The sequence below is a fragment of the Pleuronectes platessa genome, chromosome 20, assembly GCF_947347685.1.
Source record: "Pleuronectes platessa chromosome 20, fPlePla1.1, whole genome shotgun sequence".
Taxonomy (NCBI): Eukaryota; Metazoa; Chordata; class Actinopteri; order Pleuronectiformes; family Pleuronectidae; genus Pleuronectes; species Pleuronectes platessa.
The window spans coordinates 8772925-8791263 of record NC_070645.1 but is presented as its reverse complement, the minus strand read 5'-3'; the positions used below and the strand labels follow the sequence as shown (position 1 = coordinate 8791263).

The following is an 18339-nucleotide window of genomic DNA, read 5'->3' as shown; positions in this document are numbered from 1 at the left end:
AAGATGGTGACAAATTATTGAACAGTTCAATACATGACAGCTATATTGTCAAAGACGGGCCATTTTTCAAATGAGCACACAATTCTTTTGGCCTTGAGCACACGGAAATTAGGTTAGCTTTAATACGAAATTGGGTTGAAGCTCTATCATGGAAAGCATGTTTGATCACGCCTTTTGAAATGGGATTATCAAACCCATTCAGATGGGCATTCCTCAGGCAGCAGGAGCCACAGTCGGAAGTCTGCCTCCTTCTTTTTAAAGAGCTAACAATGGCTTTGTGAAATTTCCCAAAATTTGAAAGTGACTCTCGCACACGCACACACACATTCAAATATAATGGTAATGACTACCTCCCCGCAGGACTGCTGTCTCCACTCCAGCAAACTTCAGTTTTGGTCCGAGGGACAGGGGGGTGCAGCATTTCCGCAGCAAGTGGGTCTGCGTCCTCTTCCTCTCGACCAACCCATTCCCCCACCACACGGGGGCGCAACACTGAGTTATAACCTCCCAAGTTCTACAAAAGCATACAGAAAGCATAAGCAGCAAATTAGCAAAGACAAAACAATGCAGATTTAAATGAAAAAGGAATATGAAAGTGATGAATTCAGGGAAAGTTCTGTGAAATATTTACTAACACAATGTAATTTTTATTCGAGCATGAAATTAAAACGACAGAAAGACTTTACAATAACTGTCTGTTCTTAGGACAACTTCTGACGGGCAGCAGAGTATTGTCTGAGATCTGTCTCCCTCCATTGCTGCTCCCAAATACCAGCCAGCACACATTTCAAACTCTGCCCTCTGCAAAAAGCTAAGATATGTCCGCTTGTCTTTGGTAAATCCGGGGTAGTATCAAGTTCTATTGTCTCTGCATGATCAGAACAGGTGTTTAGTATTCATTCCGTCCCGTCCCACAGAAAAGCAGGGAGATCTCTGGGCTGAGAGCCAAGGACGTTGGCCATGTACGGCTGCACTGAGCAAAGAGTGAAGTCCCTGTCAAAACACACGCTGTGATTCTCATCCAGAGCCCAACATTTCCAAAATCGCTGTGTGCATCTCCGACCTGAGCAGAGAGTGCATGGCTGTGTGGGGAGAGAATTAGGGGCCAGACAAGGACAAAGACAGGGCTCCGGACAAAAAAAAGATTGAGAGTAAGATACACAGTGAAGCAGCAGAGGAGAGGGAGGCAGAGGACGAGTTTACCAAAGTGTAAAATTCACATATCACTCCTATGAGATCAGCTCAGCATCAGAAAAAGAGGAGCTGCTCTGAAGACCCAATGTAAGGTAAAAAAAGCGTAGTTTATTTGATGTAAAAAATGCGATGGTTCTGAGTGATAAAACGTTATTGTCAGTAAGTGGCGTTACTACCTACCTGGTCGAGCTCATCAGAGATGGCAATGCCTGCAGAGAGAAGAAAACAGGTTAAAGCACAGAGAAGCCTCCAATGCTGAAATACCAGCTTAGACTGTTTCTGAGCTCAGCAGCGACTTTGTGAGATTAGCTGCTCGATCTTTTTATTCCTCCCAGGATTTACAGTGACCTTTACAGAAAGGTCTACACTTTACTTCTGTGCGTTAAGATGCATTAAGCACGGCTCAGTACAGTGTAGGCGTGCACGGTGCTGTACGGCAGACACTCACTGCGGGACAGGCTCTCCAGGGCCTTGCCCAGCTTCTTGCTCTCCTGCAAAATGTGGCTGAGCTCGTCAAAGTCCCGACTCTCCCTCCAGTCCCAGGCGGGGCACTCGACTGACCGCGGCACTAGACGCGGCAAACACACACAAAAACACAAGAAGGCAACACAAATAAAAACATCCAGACTGAAAGGTAATATATGTAGCTGGACTTTATGTAATGTCTCTTGCGGGAGCACAGAGCTCAAGGATGAGGCCTGGGGGACAGCGTCCGTCAGTCTCTTTGATTAACATTCAAGATAACTCAAACATGAGCAGCCTATGACCCACATACAGTACTAACATCCAGCCCACGTCCTCCGGCACCATCGCTTGGCTTCTATAGAATGTTTAATTCATAAACTGTTGGATTCAGACATTATTGATAAAGGAAGGAGCAACATGACTTTGAAGGGGAAGGAATTACTTGTCGTGTTATCCACATATCATATTCTGAGGCTCCAACACAGATGCATTTGAAATAACATAAAACACCAGTGGGTGATGAAGCCAAACAAACGAACAGCCCCCGTTCACCACAGACATGTTCACTAGAAAGAACAGCAAAGGATTTTGGAATAAATTTCATTTGGGGAATTCAGCATACGTGTTGACAGGTGCTGAACGTGAGCATCGCTCCTCTGTTTGCATTTGCACGAATCCTGCTTTGTCAAATATATAAATGCGATTGAGATTATTTGTCAAAGCTTCTGCTACAATCTGCCGTCCTCTACGCTCCTCTACGCTCCTCTACCCTGACTAAGCTCCTTGGCATTGTTACAACCAGAAACATAGAGCGTATATCTCTGCCAAATGCAGACTGGAGGAAAAGAAATTGAAATTGAAATCTGCTGTGTGTGTGTTGTGCTGCTGCTGCATCAGCAAAGGGCTGTGCTGTGCTGTGTCTTAATAGCTTAGATTAAGGGGTTAAAGATTTAATTCCCACAGGGGCTGTCCATTAAGGCATCAGTCAAGTCGAAGTGAGGCCAAAGCACATTAACCCGCTGCAGAAAAGAAAACGCCCTCATGTAATAGAGTCATTTTGATCAGCACATTAGTGGGACCTCTGTATGTTCACAACAGCCATTGTGTTGCTCTGGCTACACATACAACCATGATGAGAAGCCGTCATTTTGATTTACATTTTTCATCAGCCCTGCACACCAGAAAACCTTTTCCATGTATTTTTTATAGGATTTGACTTTAAATGCAGCCTTCAGGGCGTCTTACGCCGAAGGGGCTGAATGGAGCGGCTCCGACGCTCTGAAGCTGAAGTGCACCTCTGTGTGCCGAGTGCTGTTTACTTCATTCCAACTTCTCTTTCTCACTTGTTTTCTTTTTGCTCACTTCATCCACTCGTCTTGTTTCCAATGCATTGTGAGCGATCCCTACCGCCGCCTGAAATAGACTTGGTCTGCGCAATGACAGAGCACAATGCTAAATAATTGAAGTAGTCCATCGCCCAAGCCTCAAGTGTCATACTTCACTCTAACACCATAGCTGTAGTCAATTATTGCAACTAAAATCTCCTCGTCTTCATCCATTCTCAACTGATGCATGAACTTTGGCGAAGAGTTCATCTTGTGAGTGTGGAGCAGCAGTGAACAAAAAGCGGCACTTCATAATGAACTCATCAGAACGGCTATAGGAGGCGGGAGTGGAGGATGGCGGACTATACACTGTGACTGACTTTAATTAGATACAATGATATCAAATTAAAAATGGAGATTAAAGTCAACGAAGCATGTAATTGGGATACAAGCGATACAACAGGTATCAAACGTGTGCCGGTCCCATATTTTGCGTGTGGGTGTTTACGTGTGAGATCATCAAAAAGTGTGAAGAACCTTTCTGATGAGTGCAGACGGCTTGGAAGCAAATGAGAAACTCACAAGACTTTGATTCCGGTGAAGGAGGGGAGATACTCGACATGGCCAGGTCGCTCTTGGATTTCTTGGGTTTCTTTGGGTGAATTTGCCATGGCTTCTCATAGCTGCCGTACTCCCTTCGAGGGTTTTTGCTTTCTGTTGGTAGAAATAGTCACAATTAGCGTCCAGAGCACAGTCTTAGAAAGGTTTACTCTGCAAGCCCCGTCGGCTATTTCAACTTACTATTTATCATAACCTGTGGATAGTGTAGGGAGGAGTAGATTAAAATGATAAATGCCTCATTCTACATGCATGTGCACATTTTGCATGCTTGCAGGCGTGGGTACCGTTTAACCTGTGCGTTACTGACCTGGGGAGCCCTGTGCCCACAAGGCTGCGGAGCCAGAGAGGGCTCGGTGCAGCTTGCCGGGGCTGCCTTGCTTGGTCTGCAGGTGATCAATGAGAAAAGGGATTGGATGGTCTGGGGTCTCAGTTATCAACTTGGCCATCAACTCCTACAGGAGCAGAGTAAAGCAGAGGGCAGTTAGACAAAAGACTGTTTGGCCAGTGGAGTATCCAGCATGTTCAAGCAGAGATAATCAATCCCACGCAAGATTGAGAAGTCTTGTTTTGTAGTCGACTTCACTATCGAGGGAGAGTGCATGAAAACAATTGGCCGGTGTGGTGAGATAATCCCCGTGTCTTCAATAATCCCCGTGTCTTCAATTTGCTACCGTGTCAACATCCTAAAAAATACAAAAAGTCAGGGCAAACAAGACAACAGGGTTTCCCCAAAGATGGAGAGCTCTTCCCTTTTGTATCAATTAGCAGCAAACATGTCAGAGAGCTCCGTCACGATCAGTCCTTCAAGACAAACACGCAAACAAACACTGCAGAGTTATTCAGTTCATTTATAAAGATAAGCCATTCCCTGATGTTTCATGGCATGAGCAGCATGTGTTTTATGTAAGTACAGACAAAGACAGACATAGAAAAGACCCATCGGCTCATTCATAGTCTTAAATTATGATTTCTGTGATGGGAATAATCAAGTTAGCTCAATGAAGAGAAACACACAATCATTTTTATTCTCACTGAGAATAAAATGCACAAATTAGGTTTTGATCTTGATTTATTGGCAAATTACTAAAAGACAGGTAAAGCAGTGGAAACGTTATTTTAATCTAAGGAAGTGAGACACTGAAGAACAGGGGGCTGAGGGAATTGTTCATAGGACAGATTTACAAAGGGAAGCTGCCAAAACAAAATAAAATGAAGTGGAGAGGATGGAGAAGAAGGAAAGCACACAGGTAGTCACAGTAACAGGTGCTGAGGGCAGAGGCCACATCTTACTCCGCATGCTGATATTAAATCTGTCAAGTGCATGATGGGAATCTGGTATCAAATGCACCAATCGTGTCGTAACTAATCACGTCCGATCTCTGAGCTTTGCCGACTCATAAGTAAAAACAAATTCAGTTATAAACTTGGTAACACAACATTCGACAGAAATCTAAAAATAATTACGGCACCAAAGCAACTCTTCTTTTATGTCGGCTGGGGGGAATTACAGATGCGTCTGAAGCTGGTGTTTGAAGTGAACTGAGCATATGTGAGAGTGTGTGTGTGTGTGTGCGTGTGTGTGTGTGTGTGTGTGTGTGTGTGTGTGTGTGTGTGTGTGTTGACATGATATGGAATGAGTAGGAACTCAGTTGCACCAGTTTAAGCCAGTCATAGCAGCCTTGGCAGTTGACTTCAGGGTGATGACTGAGGTGAAGAAAGCCATTAGTAGCCTGCAGTGAATTGGCAGTAATGTATGGATGAAAAGTTTGTTTGTGTGTGCGGGTGTGTGTGCGCGTGTGTTAGATTTACGTGTTTAATTGCAGCAACACAAAGTCATGTAGTCCTAAGCTCTGGTGGCTGCTGCAGGTTTGCCCTTGTGGACCTGCTCATGTATCTGCATGTTTTTTTCAGTAGGTGGGGGGGTGGCTTCAGGGAGGCAGCCTGTGTGTGTGTGTGTGTTTGTGTGTGTGTGTTTGTGTGTTAGCCAGCCTTGGCTGCACTGTGTGTGCTCAGAAAGCTAATCAGGTAAATGGTCAGGGGGAAATTCCTGCTTGGCCCCAGTGTCTCCAGCAGCTCTGACAGCAACCAGCGTGTGTAGAAACAAACAGGGGTCGCACGGCAATGGCTCACTGCCGACTACCGGTCTGACAAAAGAGGGAATACACTCCTCTGAAGAGGAAGAAAATCCTTTTAGAGAATTCTCAGCACAGCAGGAGTTTATTTCAGCAAATCCTCAAAACTCACTGATTTGTGAGGCGTGTGAAACAATTAGAAACCACCAACAGTGCTAAGATGTCGAAGAGTAATTACGGCTGAGGGTGATTTAACCATCCTTCCAACAGGACGTCCACAAATGAGGATTGTAATTTGGTAGAAGACACAGGAAGTCAAAGTAGCAGAACTCTGTTCACTGCCCAGGGTTTCAAAGTCTTAATCGTTTTTTAGGGAGATGGGGGGGTAATAAGGCAGAAGTGCAGCTCTTTTTAAGGATGACTATTAGATAGTGGTTTTCAGGATTGGCGCTTCCCAGTGGAAATTGCACGAGTTCTTGTACTGGGACTGGATTCTAATTATAAACCAAGGTACATGTTTATTCTCAGCGGTGCTTTGACTTTGCACACCTTACAATACTGTATAGGGTTGGATGAAGAGCCCCCTGATGCTTTAACATGGTATGAAAATCGAATGTCCATCTTCCCCATCGATCTTCAGAGAAGAGGCAGCACACGTGGGCACACCTGTATTTTCCCCATATCTGTACCGACAGTAGAGTGACTGCTTATGCTCCAGAGTGTTTAACATCCATGACACAAGATACTGGAGGAGCTAATGCCCCATTGTGTCCCTCAATCTCCAATAAACATCGGAAAAATGTAAGAAACCGGCGGCACTGAATCTGCACCGCGGGGGATTTGCGTACATTACATAACTCCCATATCGAGCCCAGCGAGGTAACTGTATCTGACACTTTCAATTTCTATGGTAATGCTGTGATTTCAAACCATGAGTTCTGCTTAATAAGCCCGTGGAGTTTGACTCATGGGCATATTTTGTTTGACAGGAGCCAGAATAAGATGTTAGGAAAAAATTGGGTCAACATTTTCTGTATTCAAGTAGACTTTAATATTATTTGGCTTTAATAGAAAATGCATCAGCAGAACAGCATCCTTAGCGTGTGTGTGTGTGAGTGAAAGAGAGGAAGGGAGTCACAGCCTTGGCCTCACTGTTCAATAAGCAGGGCAACAGGTAGCATGAGCGGCCGAGACGTGCAGTCCATATCTGTGCAGATCTGTGGTCAGCGCGAGGTATCAGCGCGCCCCAGGCGTTTGGGTTTGGCGGTTGATAATCGACAAGCTGTCAGCCGGCCAAGAGACACCCATGTCCTTGGAAGCTCTCAAGGTCTCCCCGGGGGACGGTGACAATCATGATACTCTCGCCGACACGCCTCCTGCATCTCTGCAACTCAAAGAAACTTTTCCCCCCCAAAAGTGGTGTGAGGAAAGGAGAGGTCAGCAATCAGGGAAAGTTCTGAAGGGCTTTCATGGGTGATAGATTGAAGGGCGGAGGGAGAGACGTCCACAGAGTTTAACGATGACAGAGACCATCCATCCTGCTTAAGTGTCATTACGAGGATAACAAATCTTCCCGGCCCTAAGGGGTTCGTTTCTATTTTCGAACATGGGATCTCTCTGTGGGAATCAAAGACGGTATCAGGAAGAAAGTGCAAAGTTAAATAAAAAGGCAGATTGAAAACTAAAATTATATTTATTGGCAGAGTTGATGCAGATAAGCCCTGAGATCTGAGTGACTTCACTTGAGCGTTACTCTTTCTTTGTCAAATTATTGATTTCCACCTCAGCTGTTGCAGCCACAACACTTAAAATGCTCCGGACACATTTCTACGATGTCTGTGTTCCTGAAACAAAAGTGTAAGCTAATAGATTGTATATTTCAAGATAAATAAAGGTTGCTTGCAGCATGTAAGACAATATATTTAACCAGGATCAAAATCACCATCACCAGTAGCACATTCTGAATTAAAACCAACCAACATTTGGAGCTTGGTCTCTGATCAGCTATAAAACCTAAAATCTTTTCTTCACCACTTGTCCTTGTGTAAAAAACATTCAAAAGGCAGCAACAGCTCTTCCCAGACTCCCGAGAGGGCACTGATTTACAGAACCTGCCATTTTGTCAGTGAAATATGGAAATGCAAAGTCACACCACCAGGGGTATTTAAGGTGACGTCTGCGTGTCTGTCCACTGAGCTTCAAACACAGAAAAGGGACATTCCTGGGGAGAAGGAGAACAATGTGACAAGCCCGATTAGGTGAAGAGGAGTAGAGTGAGAGAAAGACGCCACTGGAAGATATCCAGACCTTGAACAGGGAGCAGACGAGAGCAGCACAGATCAGACGGGACAGAGGAGACCGTGGGAGAGGCAATGTCACCATCGATGCTTTTATCTACCTCAGTCCCCGCATTGTTCTTTTTTAAGTTTTGCAATCGAACAAATGTTCCTACAGACTCATTATTTGTTCATTAATCAACGAGAAGGCGACAGAATATTATATTCCCAGTGTTCATGTTGTTAAATGTGCGCGTTTGCTGATTTCTTCCAAATTTTTGAATAACTGTTAAAGATTTGGGGTCTTGGATTATTTTGGGGGTCTTGGATTATTTAAATTTTACATAATCTAAAGTCATCATGTTGAACTATTTGTCTCACATTGGACACACAAAAATGAGTTTGCAAATTATTGTTGTCATGTAAAGTCAGTCACAGAACATCAGGTTTGGTCCAGGAGGTAGTGATTTGTGAAGAGCTGCATTTCTCAAAATAACTTGCACCTCCAAGTCATCTCCACTGATTCAGATTCAGTCCTTCGTCTGAGGACACAAGTATTCTTATATTCAAGTTTTAATGAAGTTCCAAGAGTGTCTGTTGGTCAAATCAAATAGGTTTTACGGCATCATTTCCACTTGTGTCCTAAACGGTGTCTGATGAAGTGCAATCTTCTAAATATGCACTTGAGTGGATAAACTGCACAAGAGTCTTAATACATGATAAACTGTAGAACAGATTTCTGCACAAACATGGACATTGGATTTTAGGCATTTACTAACTCTATAACCCAAGTAAGAAGAAAAGCTTCTATGATTTAATAACATATTTAAACCTCTGCTCAGACACACACTGTATCCCAGTAATCCCTCATTGAATTAACATACACACTGAGATATTATAGGTCGACTGTAACGCTCCTAGCAGCAGATGATCAGAGCAGATGATTAGCTCCCCCCACTTGAACACTAGAATGACTGTGAATTACGCTCATGTTATTAACCATGAGCGTCCTCAGGCCGTAATTGAACATGATAACTTTATTAGCATGCAGCACAGAGACACTTCCTCTTGTCGAATCGCAGAAGCTCTCGGCTTCAATCTTTGGTTTCCCCATCTTCAAACCTTCCTCATTTGGTACATTGCTAATTGTGTCGATGCCTGAACTCCCAGAATCCTCTGTTGCCCCTGTTCACCTGCCCGTCTTGTAATTACTCCGAGGCGGCTTGAAGGGGAGCTGTGTTAGGAGAACACGATAAAAGCATCAAGAAAGCCAAAACACGGCCTTACTAGTTATGATCAACCAAACACCAACCGTTTCTCTCCTTTCATCTTTGACTGTTGATTTCTAAATGTGAATCTTTGAAATGTTTTCCTCTGAAACTTGAGAGAAAACAAAAGGGATCTGCCTCATTTCCCTTTTGGTGTGAACAAGCTGCCACCAGACATCGCAAATTGCACATTAGACTAAACTGACAGCATTGACTTCCAGCACGCCTTCTGAGTTTGCTAATAGGATTTTAAGTGAGCATTTCTGTGTTTAGATGTAAATATCTAAGATACAATGTCCCACTAGCGCACACAAGACTGGAAGTGTTGCTCATTAGACACAAAACACTCAGTCATGAAGGCATATGTTGATTCTCCTGCTCCAAAGTGTGAGAAAAGGACCTCAGCTCTCATATTGGACTGTACACTATATCAATATTAAATGGTCAGTTGTTATGCTGCGATAAAAAACCAAATTTTTGCAGATATCCTTGCTTTGAATTGTTGGCTCAGGTGAAATAACAAATACAAAACCAAACGTTGAACTTTAATAACTTGGTTTTGGTCTATATCACCGATAATCCAACCAGAGATGTTTTATTTGACCATTCCCAACACAGATACCTGGACTTTGCGTATTGGCCAATCCAATACCAGTGCATTAAGAAACATATACATAGAAATTAACTCAAGAAGTTGGTCAGTTATCTTTCTTGCTTTGGGGCCGTCTCTATATAAATCCGTGCTCTCCTCGTGCTCTTTTTCGTGTGATGGTTCTTCAAGTGCTCTGAGATTGCCAGTGTTGTAATCAGTAACACTATTGCCTTGGAACTGAGGTCTTTTTCAGTCACCGTTTTACTTGTGAGACTTTCCGGGCGTGAAATATTGCCAAACTGCAGCCATTTTATCTAGCCCTGGCTAACGAGACACCAGAAATCCCTTGTTCCATTCCATTAACAGCACTCGCCAGTTGTAGCTCGGTGCCAAGTCAGAAGTGATTCCTGGGAAAAGAAAATTGCAGTTTTATCCGGGTGAGACTAACTAACACATGGCATTGGTGCAGTACATAGACTCATATACTGCAGTATCTAAAGCATTTGCGATATGGGTAAATCAGTTTGTCAGACAAAAAGGTTTCCCAGTGTGTTTGTACTAGACGTGTAATTAGACCCATGATGGATTCTCCTGGATGTACAACTGAACGTCGCTGTATGGGCTGCAATAAATGGTGTGTGGGTGATCTGTCTCTACGGTCCACCATTACAAATGTTTCCAGTCCTGGCTTTGATTATCTGTGACACACACCATAGATTTCCAACAATTTCTCTGGAACTGTAAAGAAATTATAGATAAAACGAGACCCAAAGATAGAGCACACTCTGCAATAACACAGTAAGTGAAAATAGCCAAAGCCCAATCACACCAGGGCCAATAAATCTCTTCCCCGGGGAGCGGATCAATGGGTCAGGCTGTGTGTCTGTCCGAGTCCTGCCTGGACAAACTGACCTCTTCACAGTGCTGCAGAGCTGCACTGCTGAGCCCCCGAGCACCGCAGATCAGAGGAACTACACAGCAAAACATAGTGGACTGAATCTTTTTTCACATATGGATGGACATACTCTCTCTCAGAGGAGTCTTCTTATTTTATTTTATTATTTTACGAGGTAGCAACACCAATAGCAGGAAAAGAGAGACTCACTGATTTGAATCCATGCACCTTTACCCAAGTTATCGGCCCGAAACTGAGCAGATTCATCAGCAGTCGTCTTCTCTTTGTATTTATCGATTTCAGTGATGTAATTTTCATTATGTTCCTGCACGTTGGAAATTACATTAGGGATCATTGTACTGTGAGAATGGAAATCTGAGGCTGCGGCAACCAGAGAGAAACATGCCGTATCTCAATGAGATAACAAACAAAGTGATTAATTGGATTAGCGTTCTCTGCGCTTTCTATTCTCATTGTGTATTTTCTTAGGTGCTGTTGTGCACTAATAAAACCTCTAAAATGATAAGACGCAGCAATGCAGACCTGATTCATTTCATTAAAGTTGTATCCGAGCCAGTACCAATCCAGTTTGCTACTCATCTGTGTTTTAATAATACTGTATCAGCAAGGGGTCATAAAAAGCCCTGAGCTGAGACCAATTCTAAGCCACAGTGTATTAGCAGACCACGATTCCAGCTAATGAAGACACTGAAGAAAAAGTTAAGACTTGAAGAGTCAAACCAATTCGTTACAACTCAACGTTTGACTTTTACACCATTTCCAGTTCAAACCAGTGACACTATTCGGTCGGAGCTGCATTAACACGATCCATTGCTTCACAGAGCCACTTCTTCCACATGGCAATTATATCGACTTAGACATGAATGATCGCAGCGGGGAGGAAAAGGAGAGTGGTTTTCATACCGTCTGGTGATAAGAGGCAAATGACTGCTCCGTTTTTACCACCCGGTGCTGTCATACAAGTTTAAATGTCAGAGATTTACACTTTGATCACGCAGATCGTCTCTGATAATGCCAAGATCAGAGAATTCCACAGACTTTCTCACACAGGTGAAGCGGTTCTGTCAAATTCTAAATGCCAGGAAAGTGGAGATTCACCCAACCCACACATACGCCTGCTGCATCCAATACGTCCTCTTGCTTTAACGGCCACACTGGCAACTCTTCCTCTAACAAAGATGTATGAAAGGTCACGCTGGACCTAAACCATTTAGCGAATGGAGAAGAGTAAGTGTTGGAAAATAATAAGTGGCTGACAATAATCCAGGGCGCAATTACTTCAATTATTATGAAAGGCTGCTTCACGTCTCAGAGAATATTCTGCTGGTGTTGACTCAGCTTGCTATCTCCGAAAAGCAACCATTTCATTAGTGAGAGAAGGAAAAAAAAATCAATTCTCTGGCAAATCATAAGCAGTGTCTCATCAGAGTGAGTAAATGAATCCCTGCTCGCTGTTACACAGACGTTTTAATACTGCGGCGCTGTGGGGGGGAGAGGGACGAGGTTATGGGGTTTGAAGACGTGAGTGTGAGAGAGAAAGGAAACGAAAGAAAAGCAGCTTCTGGTAAAGGAATAGATCCCATTGAGCGTTAACACAGCATGACGTAAGAGGCAGAGCGTTAATTAGAGATGGATCAGAGAAGAACTCGGATCTTCAGACACGATGTTAGCTGACCTATATCTTCAGCTAACATGATGCTTCATTACACTTTGTTGAGGCTCCTCAATTAATATATTCAGACAATTATTGTAGACAAAAGTAGGATCACCTTGACCGATATGGAGTTTCTGGGGACGATACTGATATGGAGGAGAGAAGGGTTTCCGAAATCAATGTGTCAGATATATAAAAAAAAAAATCAGTGATTACCAAGATATCGTTATCATACCCTCGTTCAGATTTTAACCATATACGTTATTATAAATAACAATAGAGCAATTAAACTCAAATAGGCTGATCTTCAGTTAAAAAAAGTAAAGGTACTTTTCCATGTAAAATGAAATACACATTAGTTCTGTAAAATGTAATCTCATATCGATAAATACCATCGCAAGTACCGATATGTCTGTGAAAGGCTAACATCAATAGGTCATGCTCCTGTTAAAACTAATAATGTTTTGAAAGATGAGTGCTATTCCGCTCACATTAAAACCAATCAGGAGACGATCATTTTATTCCGTCTGTGGAAAATACGATTACTGCAGAAACCGGGTTGTGTCACTAATGTGTGTATGGCATCGCACTAATCCTTGTAATAGTCCTTTTACCTTAAATATATTTATAAGATGTACACATATGACTCCATAGTTTGAGACGTGTGCTACCAAAAAGTGTTGTTCTCATTTTGTTTGAATGACAATCGAAGTTTCATTCAGCTCTTTTTGGTTGAAGCAGCGCAGCAGAACCATTGTGTGATTACATCTGCTGCACGACCGCTCTCTTCATCTGATCAAAAAAAGGAAAATTACAAAAGGGATTCCTGCAGCTCTTCCTGGATTCTTCTTTTTCAAATTGTTTCTTCACAACTGACTGCACTTGGATGAATTCTCTCTGAGACAACAGCGACAGGGCCAAGGTTCTGTTCAAGCGCAAAACACCAGGGGAGCGCCTGCATCATTTTCTCATGAGAGAGGCAGACCCAGGAGATGTATACTCCTCTTATTACATCTCTTTCCAACATCGTCAACCGACCTGAAACTCCTCACAGCCTCTACACAGTCGCCAATGATCGTTGAAGCTCAGGATAAAAAGTCTACAGGGTTCCTTCAGGACACATGATGCAATGCAAAGCATGAAGAGCTTCACCCTGTGAGCTCATTGATCTTTGGAGCAAAGGTGTATTTTCAGCAACACTGCAGGCGCCACCGTAAAGTCACATTTTGCTCTAATCATCTTCAATGGTCACATAAAGGAGAGAGGGTTTAATTGTGGCTAATAACAGACGAGGGGGGGTGAGGCAGAGAGTAGAGGAGGGGAGACAGGTGGAAGAGGAAAAATGGAGGGAGGAAAAACAAACAGAGAGAGAGCACACACACACACACACACACACACACACACACACACACACGGTCGACTATCATTGTGCGGTTGTGGCCTCAATAAGATTCCCTGTCTCCTTCACAGGGTGAGTCTCTGTCCAGGGTGCTGAAACAACCCTCGCCACTGCTCCTACATCTGCTTAACATGCACTTCATTTTGTGTGTGTGTGCGTGCTGCGACTACACATCCAGCTGAAGCACGGGACTCACACGTCAGCACTTTTTTCCCCGCAGAAACACACCACGCATGTGAATACTGCACGGTGCATGTGATCCCACCGCATTACGCTGCTCTTGTTTGAAGACACTCGCTCAATCATCTCAACGCCACATGGATTCTTGTCCTCTCCATCTTTGCCGTGATCACGCCTCACACCTGTGTGCGGTCCTGCTCTGAGCCATAAATCCAACAGCAAACAAAAGGATGAAGTCATGCTCTCCCCTGGGCTGCTCAGGAGCCACCCTGAGAATACACACAGATATCCCCTGACTGGCAAACACACAGACAGGCAGGCAGCTCCCCTGTAACCTCACCAAACCGAGTGTGTGGAGTGCAGGCGGTGGCGGTGGCACAGCGTCTTTTTTGAAATGCAAATGATTGTAGGAAGAGCTGAACCCGGAGATGTGAGCGTAAACACGGCAGCCAATATTCCTCTGTGCTAGAGTGGTGAGTGGAGTAGCAGTGGGACGGTTTAGGAAGTGCATGGAAAAATAAAGAAAAATGCAAGGATGAATATATAGTTCCACGTCGCTAAATGCTTTAACATCTACAGTGCAAGTGTATATAGGGAGAAATAACAGTCTAATGTAGCTAAATGGTTTGACATCTACAGTGTAATGTATATAAGGAGAAATAACCAAGTTTAATGTGGCTAAATGCCTCAATATAGAGATAGTGCAACTGTATATAAGATTGAATAATAGAGTGTTAAGTACTAAATGTTATAATATCTACACTACAAATGTATTTAAGGTTGAATAATATAGTTTAATGTAACTATATGATTGAATATCTACAGTACAAGTGTATATAAGGTTGAACAATATAGTTTAAAGTACTAAATGCTTAAATATAGAGTATTGGTGTATATAAGGAATAACAGAGTTTAAAGTACTAAATCATTTACTATCTGCAATACAATAGTGTATACGGAGAAATAATATAGTTGAATCCAGCTAGATGGTTTAATATAGAGTACAGGTGTATATAACGTTGAATAATATAGTTTAAAGTACTAAATGCTTTACCAGCTAGTACAGGTAGTGAGTTCTGTATAGTGGCAGTTACTCGAGTGTGACAGGTCGCTGTGCAGATTTCATCATCGAACACAAACTGGAGATAAATAGGATTCATGAAAAGAAGCGGTTCTTCATAATGGGAACTTTCACTCACCTCGAACAAGGGACCGATCTTGTTCCTCTCCAGGTACGACTGGATCCTGGACTGCTGAGGGGACGCCATGAGGAAAGTGTCGGTCCTCGCCGGAGCTTTTAGCGGGATGAAATCACGGGGTGAGCCGCTGTCATTCGTCCTTCAGGAGGGAGGCTGCCAAAAGAAAAAAAAATACTCCCCGTTCAAAATGTCACCGAGCGCCTGGTTAGCCCGGTGTGCGTCAAGTGCGGAGCGGCCGGTTGTTGTGTGGAGCCCGGCTCATTGTGGAGACTCAGCCCGGGACCGTCCCCAGCTCGGCGGCGGCAGCTTCCCGGTGGACGCCGGCGGCTCAGCGGCGGCAGCGGCTCCGTGACACGGATCCCAAGTGTTCCGCTCACTGGCTGCCGGTGTTAACTGAGCCACTCCCATTCACCCACAGAGCGCAGCCTGCTCCCGGCCAGAGACTGAGTGTGAAAAGGTCCCGGCAGGACTCCTGCTCCGGGTCGGTCCCCCTGTCATCTGCTATCCGTCCTCCACGTGTCACATGACGCGCATTTATTAACACTAATAAACACGTGCACCCCGCGGACGGTATTTAACGCAAGTGTTGCGCATTCTGCAGAGTAACGTAAAAAAAAAAGTATAATTTATATAATTTTTGTCCTTCAGTGGAGATAAAACGGTTACTAAACAACCGTAGAATAAAAAATTCAAATAAGATTTGATCGATTAATCGTTTTTATCGGTTAGTCAAGGTTTTATACAGACAATGTTCAGAACAAAACAATGCAGACAAGAAGTATTTTTTGATAGTGAGTTATCATTTTAAATGTTTTCATATGTTCAGCTATATATCGTAAAGTTTATGGTTAAACTGTAAAATATCAAGCCTCAATCACTTCTGTCAGTTACGACTCTTGCAAAATGATATATGTCTAATTTATATACATGAATATTGAATAATATGGATATCAGAAAGTTTAGTACGGCTTTAAGGTCAAAGGTTATGTTGCGTTCCATCAGTTGATATGCGGTTTTTTACTTCCTTGTATCATTGTCAATATACATGTGTGTGTGTATGGGTTGATAAGGTATAACACATTTGTTGTACTCAGTTCCACATCGGCTCTACTTATAAGAAAGGCTGGATAGTGTTTTTCCATGAAGCAGGTCTGTTTATTACACTGAGATATTGTTCAAGTGATACATGTTAAATACAGAATAAACAAAGTCAGTCGTGAATTGGTCATAACTACATTTGATCAGCTTTAATATATTTGACAACATTTGTAGTGTTTTGAGGAAAACCCTTGCTGCGATAAGTCGTTTTAACACCATTGATGAAACAACAGAGACATCCGTGTGGGAACAGCACTGGAGCTTACTAATGCAGTTTATTATCACTTGGCTGTTTGCATGGCATTGAGCAATCCACCCTACACTGACAACATCCAATAATAAGTAGCACATAGAGACACTTTAATCCTGAGTACTGTCAATATAAAATAACAGAATATATCTCACAGCTCTACTTCCTGTAAACTATCATGTGTTAATACTGATAAACCATTGAAAATCTTTATATTCATGCATACGACAGCCATAGAAGTTCAAAATCTGTAGGAAACAGCAGCAGGAGTCATTTCTGCTTCTTTCTGCTAAAAGTGTATATTTACAGAAGAATAAAAATCATGTCAGGAAGCGTTAGAAATGACATTTGTGTGGTTATCGAATTCTGACGCTGATTAACACATAGGAGGCAGAGGACAGAGACAGATTATTGCTTAATCTGAACAAACACAAGGAAAATATATTTTGAATCAAGGTTATCTTGCTAATTTCATATGCAAATGAAACTAAAAACATGTCATGTAATCGTCCCACATGGAACATTTATTTTTCAATGAAGCCGAGACACTGAGCTTATTTAACTCCATTGAGATGAAATCCTTTGTTTTCTCATCTCCTCGTCAGATGCATTACACAATAAAAAAAACAATCAAAATATGTATAAAGTACAACTGTGAAAAATATAAAGTATTAAAAAATACTATTTACGTTTAAAAAAAAAAAGTCTATTTACACTTAAGGCAGCTGTTGTGAGCATATAGAAATGGTCAGATGGGTTGATCCTTCATGGGCGGAGGGAAGACTTCCAGAGCAGAACGCCTCGAACTCACTGCTCAGCACCTTCCTGGGTGTAGTGCATTATGGGTCGCCATCGGGGGGAGGGGGCTGGCACAGCTTGTACAACCTGGTCAGAGAAATACAAAATGGCATTAAACTATCAAATATCAAATCTTAATTACACTTCTTTGACATCTTAACATCATTGTTACGTTTTCTTCTTATAACTGAATTTATTTCACTCTCTTTTATCTGTAACGGCATCAGCCAGCATCTGTCGGGCTCTACACTCAAAGATTATATGTTCTTTTCTGACGCCGTAATGAAAAGAAGAAATACTTTAGCAACACATTTATTTGGTTTTATTCATAATTCCTATGTTTTTTTTTCTGATCTCTGAGCAGATTTCTCCGATATCAGCCTTTTTTCTTCAGTGTAGGGTGGATTGCTCTTAACACAGCACTACTCTCCCTAGTTTAAATAACCATTTGCACCACTCACATCTTTTTGCTTTTGAAGAGACTCACTTTAAATCAGATGTTTGCAGAGTAAACTCTCCAAAAACGTAACCGTCGCTTTCATCGGCAGATCACTGAGAATCTCGGTCTTGTGAACATCTCATGATCCTCATCGTACAGCGCTCCCTCACGCCGGAACAATTATGACATAAACCTACTGAGAGTGCAGCGATTTTACTCGGTGACCAGAATGTCTCAACACTAATCATCCCGCTACTTAATTGTATTTGTCAATTTCCCTAAAAGGTTCAAAAGGGCTGCCTGTCACACAAAAGCCTATATGTCACAGCCAAATGGCTGAGGCGGTCCTCGTCTCAGAGCGACGGAGAACAGGGAGCTCTTTTCTAATGGAACCATTTGGCCTCAGTCCTGCACAAAAAGTGCACACACAGAACAGCTGGACAGCACAAATACACGCTCTATTAAAAACGCTGAATTTGTGTGACTGCAGCGAGATGTCCGCTCTGTGATGGACAGTTGAAAAGTAAAAGCAATTTGAAAAGAAAAATGTTTAGAGTACAGCCAAGCGTTTGATTTGACACAACTTAAGGGAT

General features: G+C 42.7%; 2 protein-coding genes across 2 annotated transcripts in view; both read right to left on the bottom strand.

Annotated features, from left to right (window-relative positions):
* c20h8orf34 (chromosome 20 C8orf34 homolog) overlaps positions 1 to 15296 on the bottom strand; it is a 53389-nt gene extending 38093 nt beyond the window's left edge. Inside the window, exons 1-6 of the mRNA XM_053412547.1 lie at positions 15162 to 15296; positions 3913 to 4057; positions 3567 to 3698; positions 1643 to 1762; positions 1375 to 1403; positions 351 to 514 (exon numbers count right to left, since the gene is read on the bottom strand). Coding sequence (XP_053268522.1) covers positions 351 to 514; positions 1375 to 1403; positions 1643 to 1762; positions 3567 to 3698; positions 3913 to 4057; positions 15162 to 15230 — 659 coding nt within the window. The 5' untranslated portion in view covers positions 15231 to 15296. The remainder of the gene's footprint in view (positions 1 to 350; positions 515 to 1374; positions 1404 to 1642; positions 1763 to 3566; positions 3699 to 3912; positions 4058 to 15161) is intronic.
* A 998-nt stretch (positions 15297 to 16294) lies between these two features.
* The window catches only part of prex2 (phosphatidylinositol-3,4,5-trisphosphate-dependent Rac exchange factor 2), an 86396-nt gene continuing 84351 nt past the window's right edge, over positions 16295 to 18339 (bottom strand). The window contains exon 41 of the mRNA XM_053412772.1: positions 16295 to 17394. Within this exon, the coding sequence (XP_053268747.1) occupies positions 17349 to 17394 (46 nt within the window). The 3' untranslated portion in view covers positions 16295 to 17348. The remainder of the gene's footprint in view (positions 17395 to 18339) is intronic.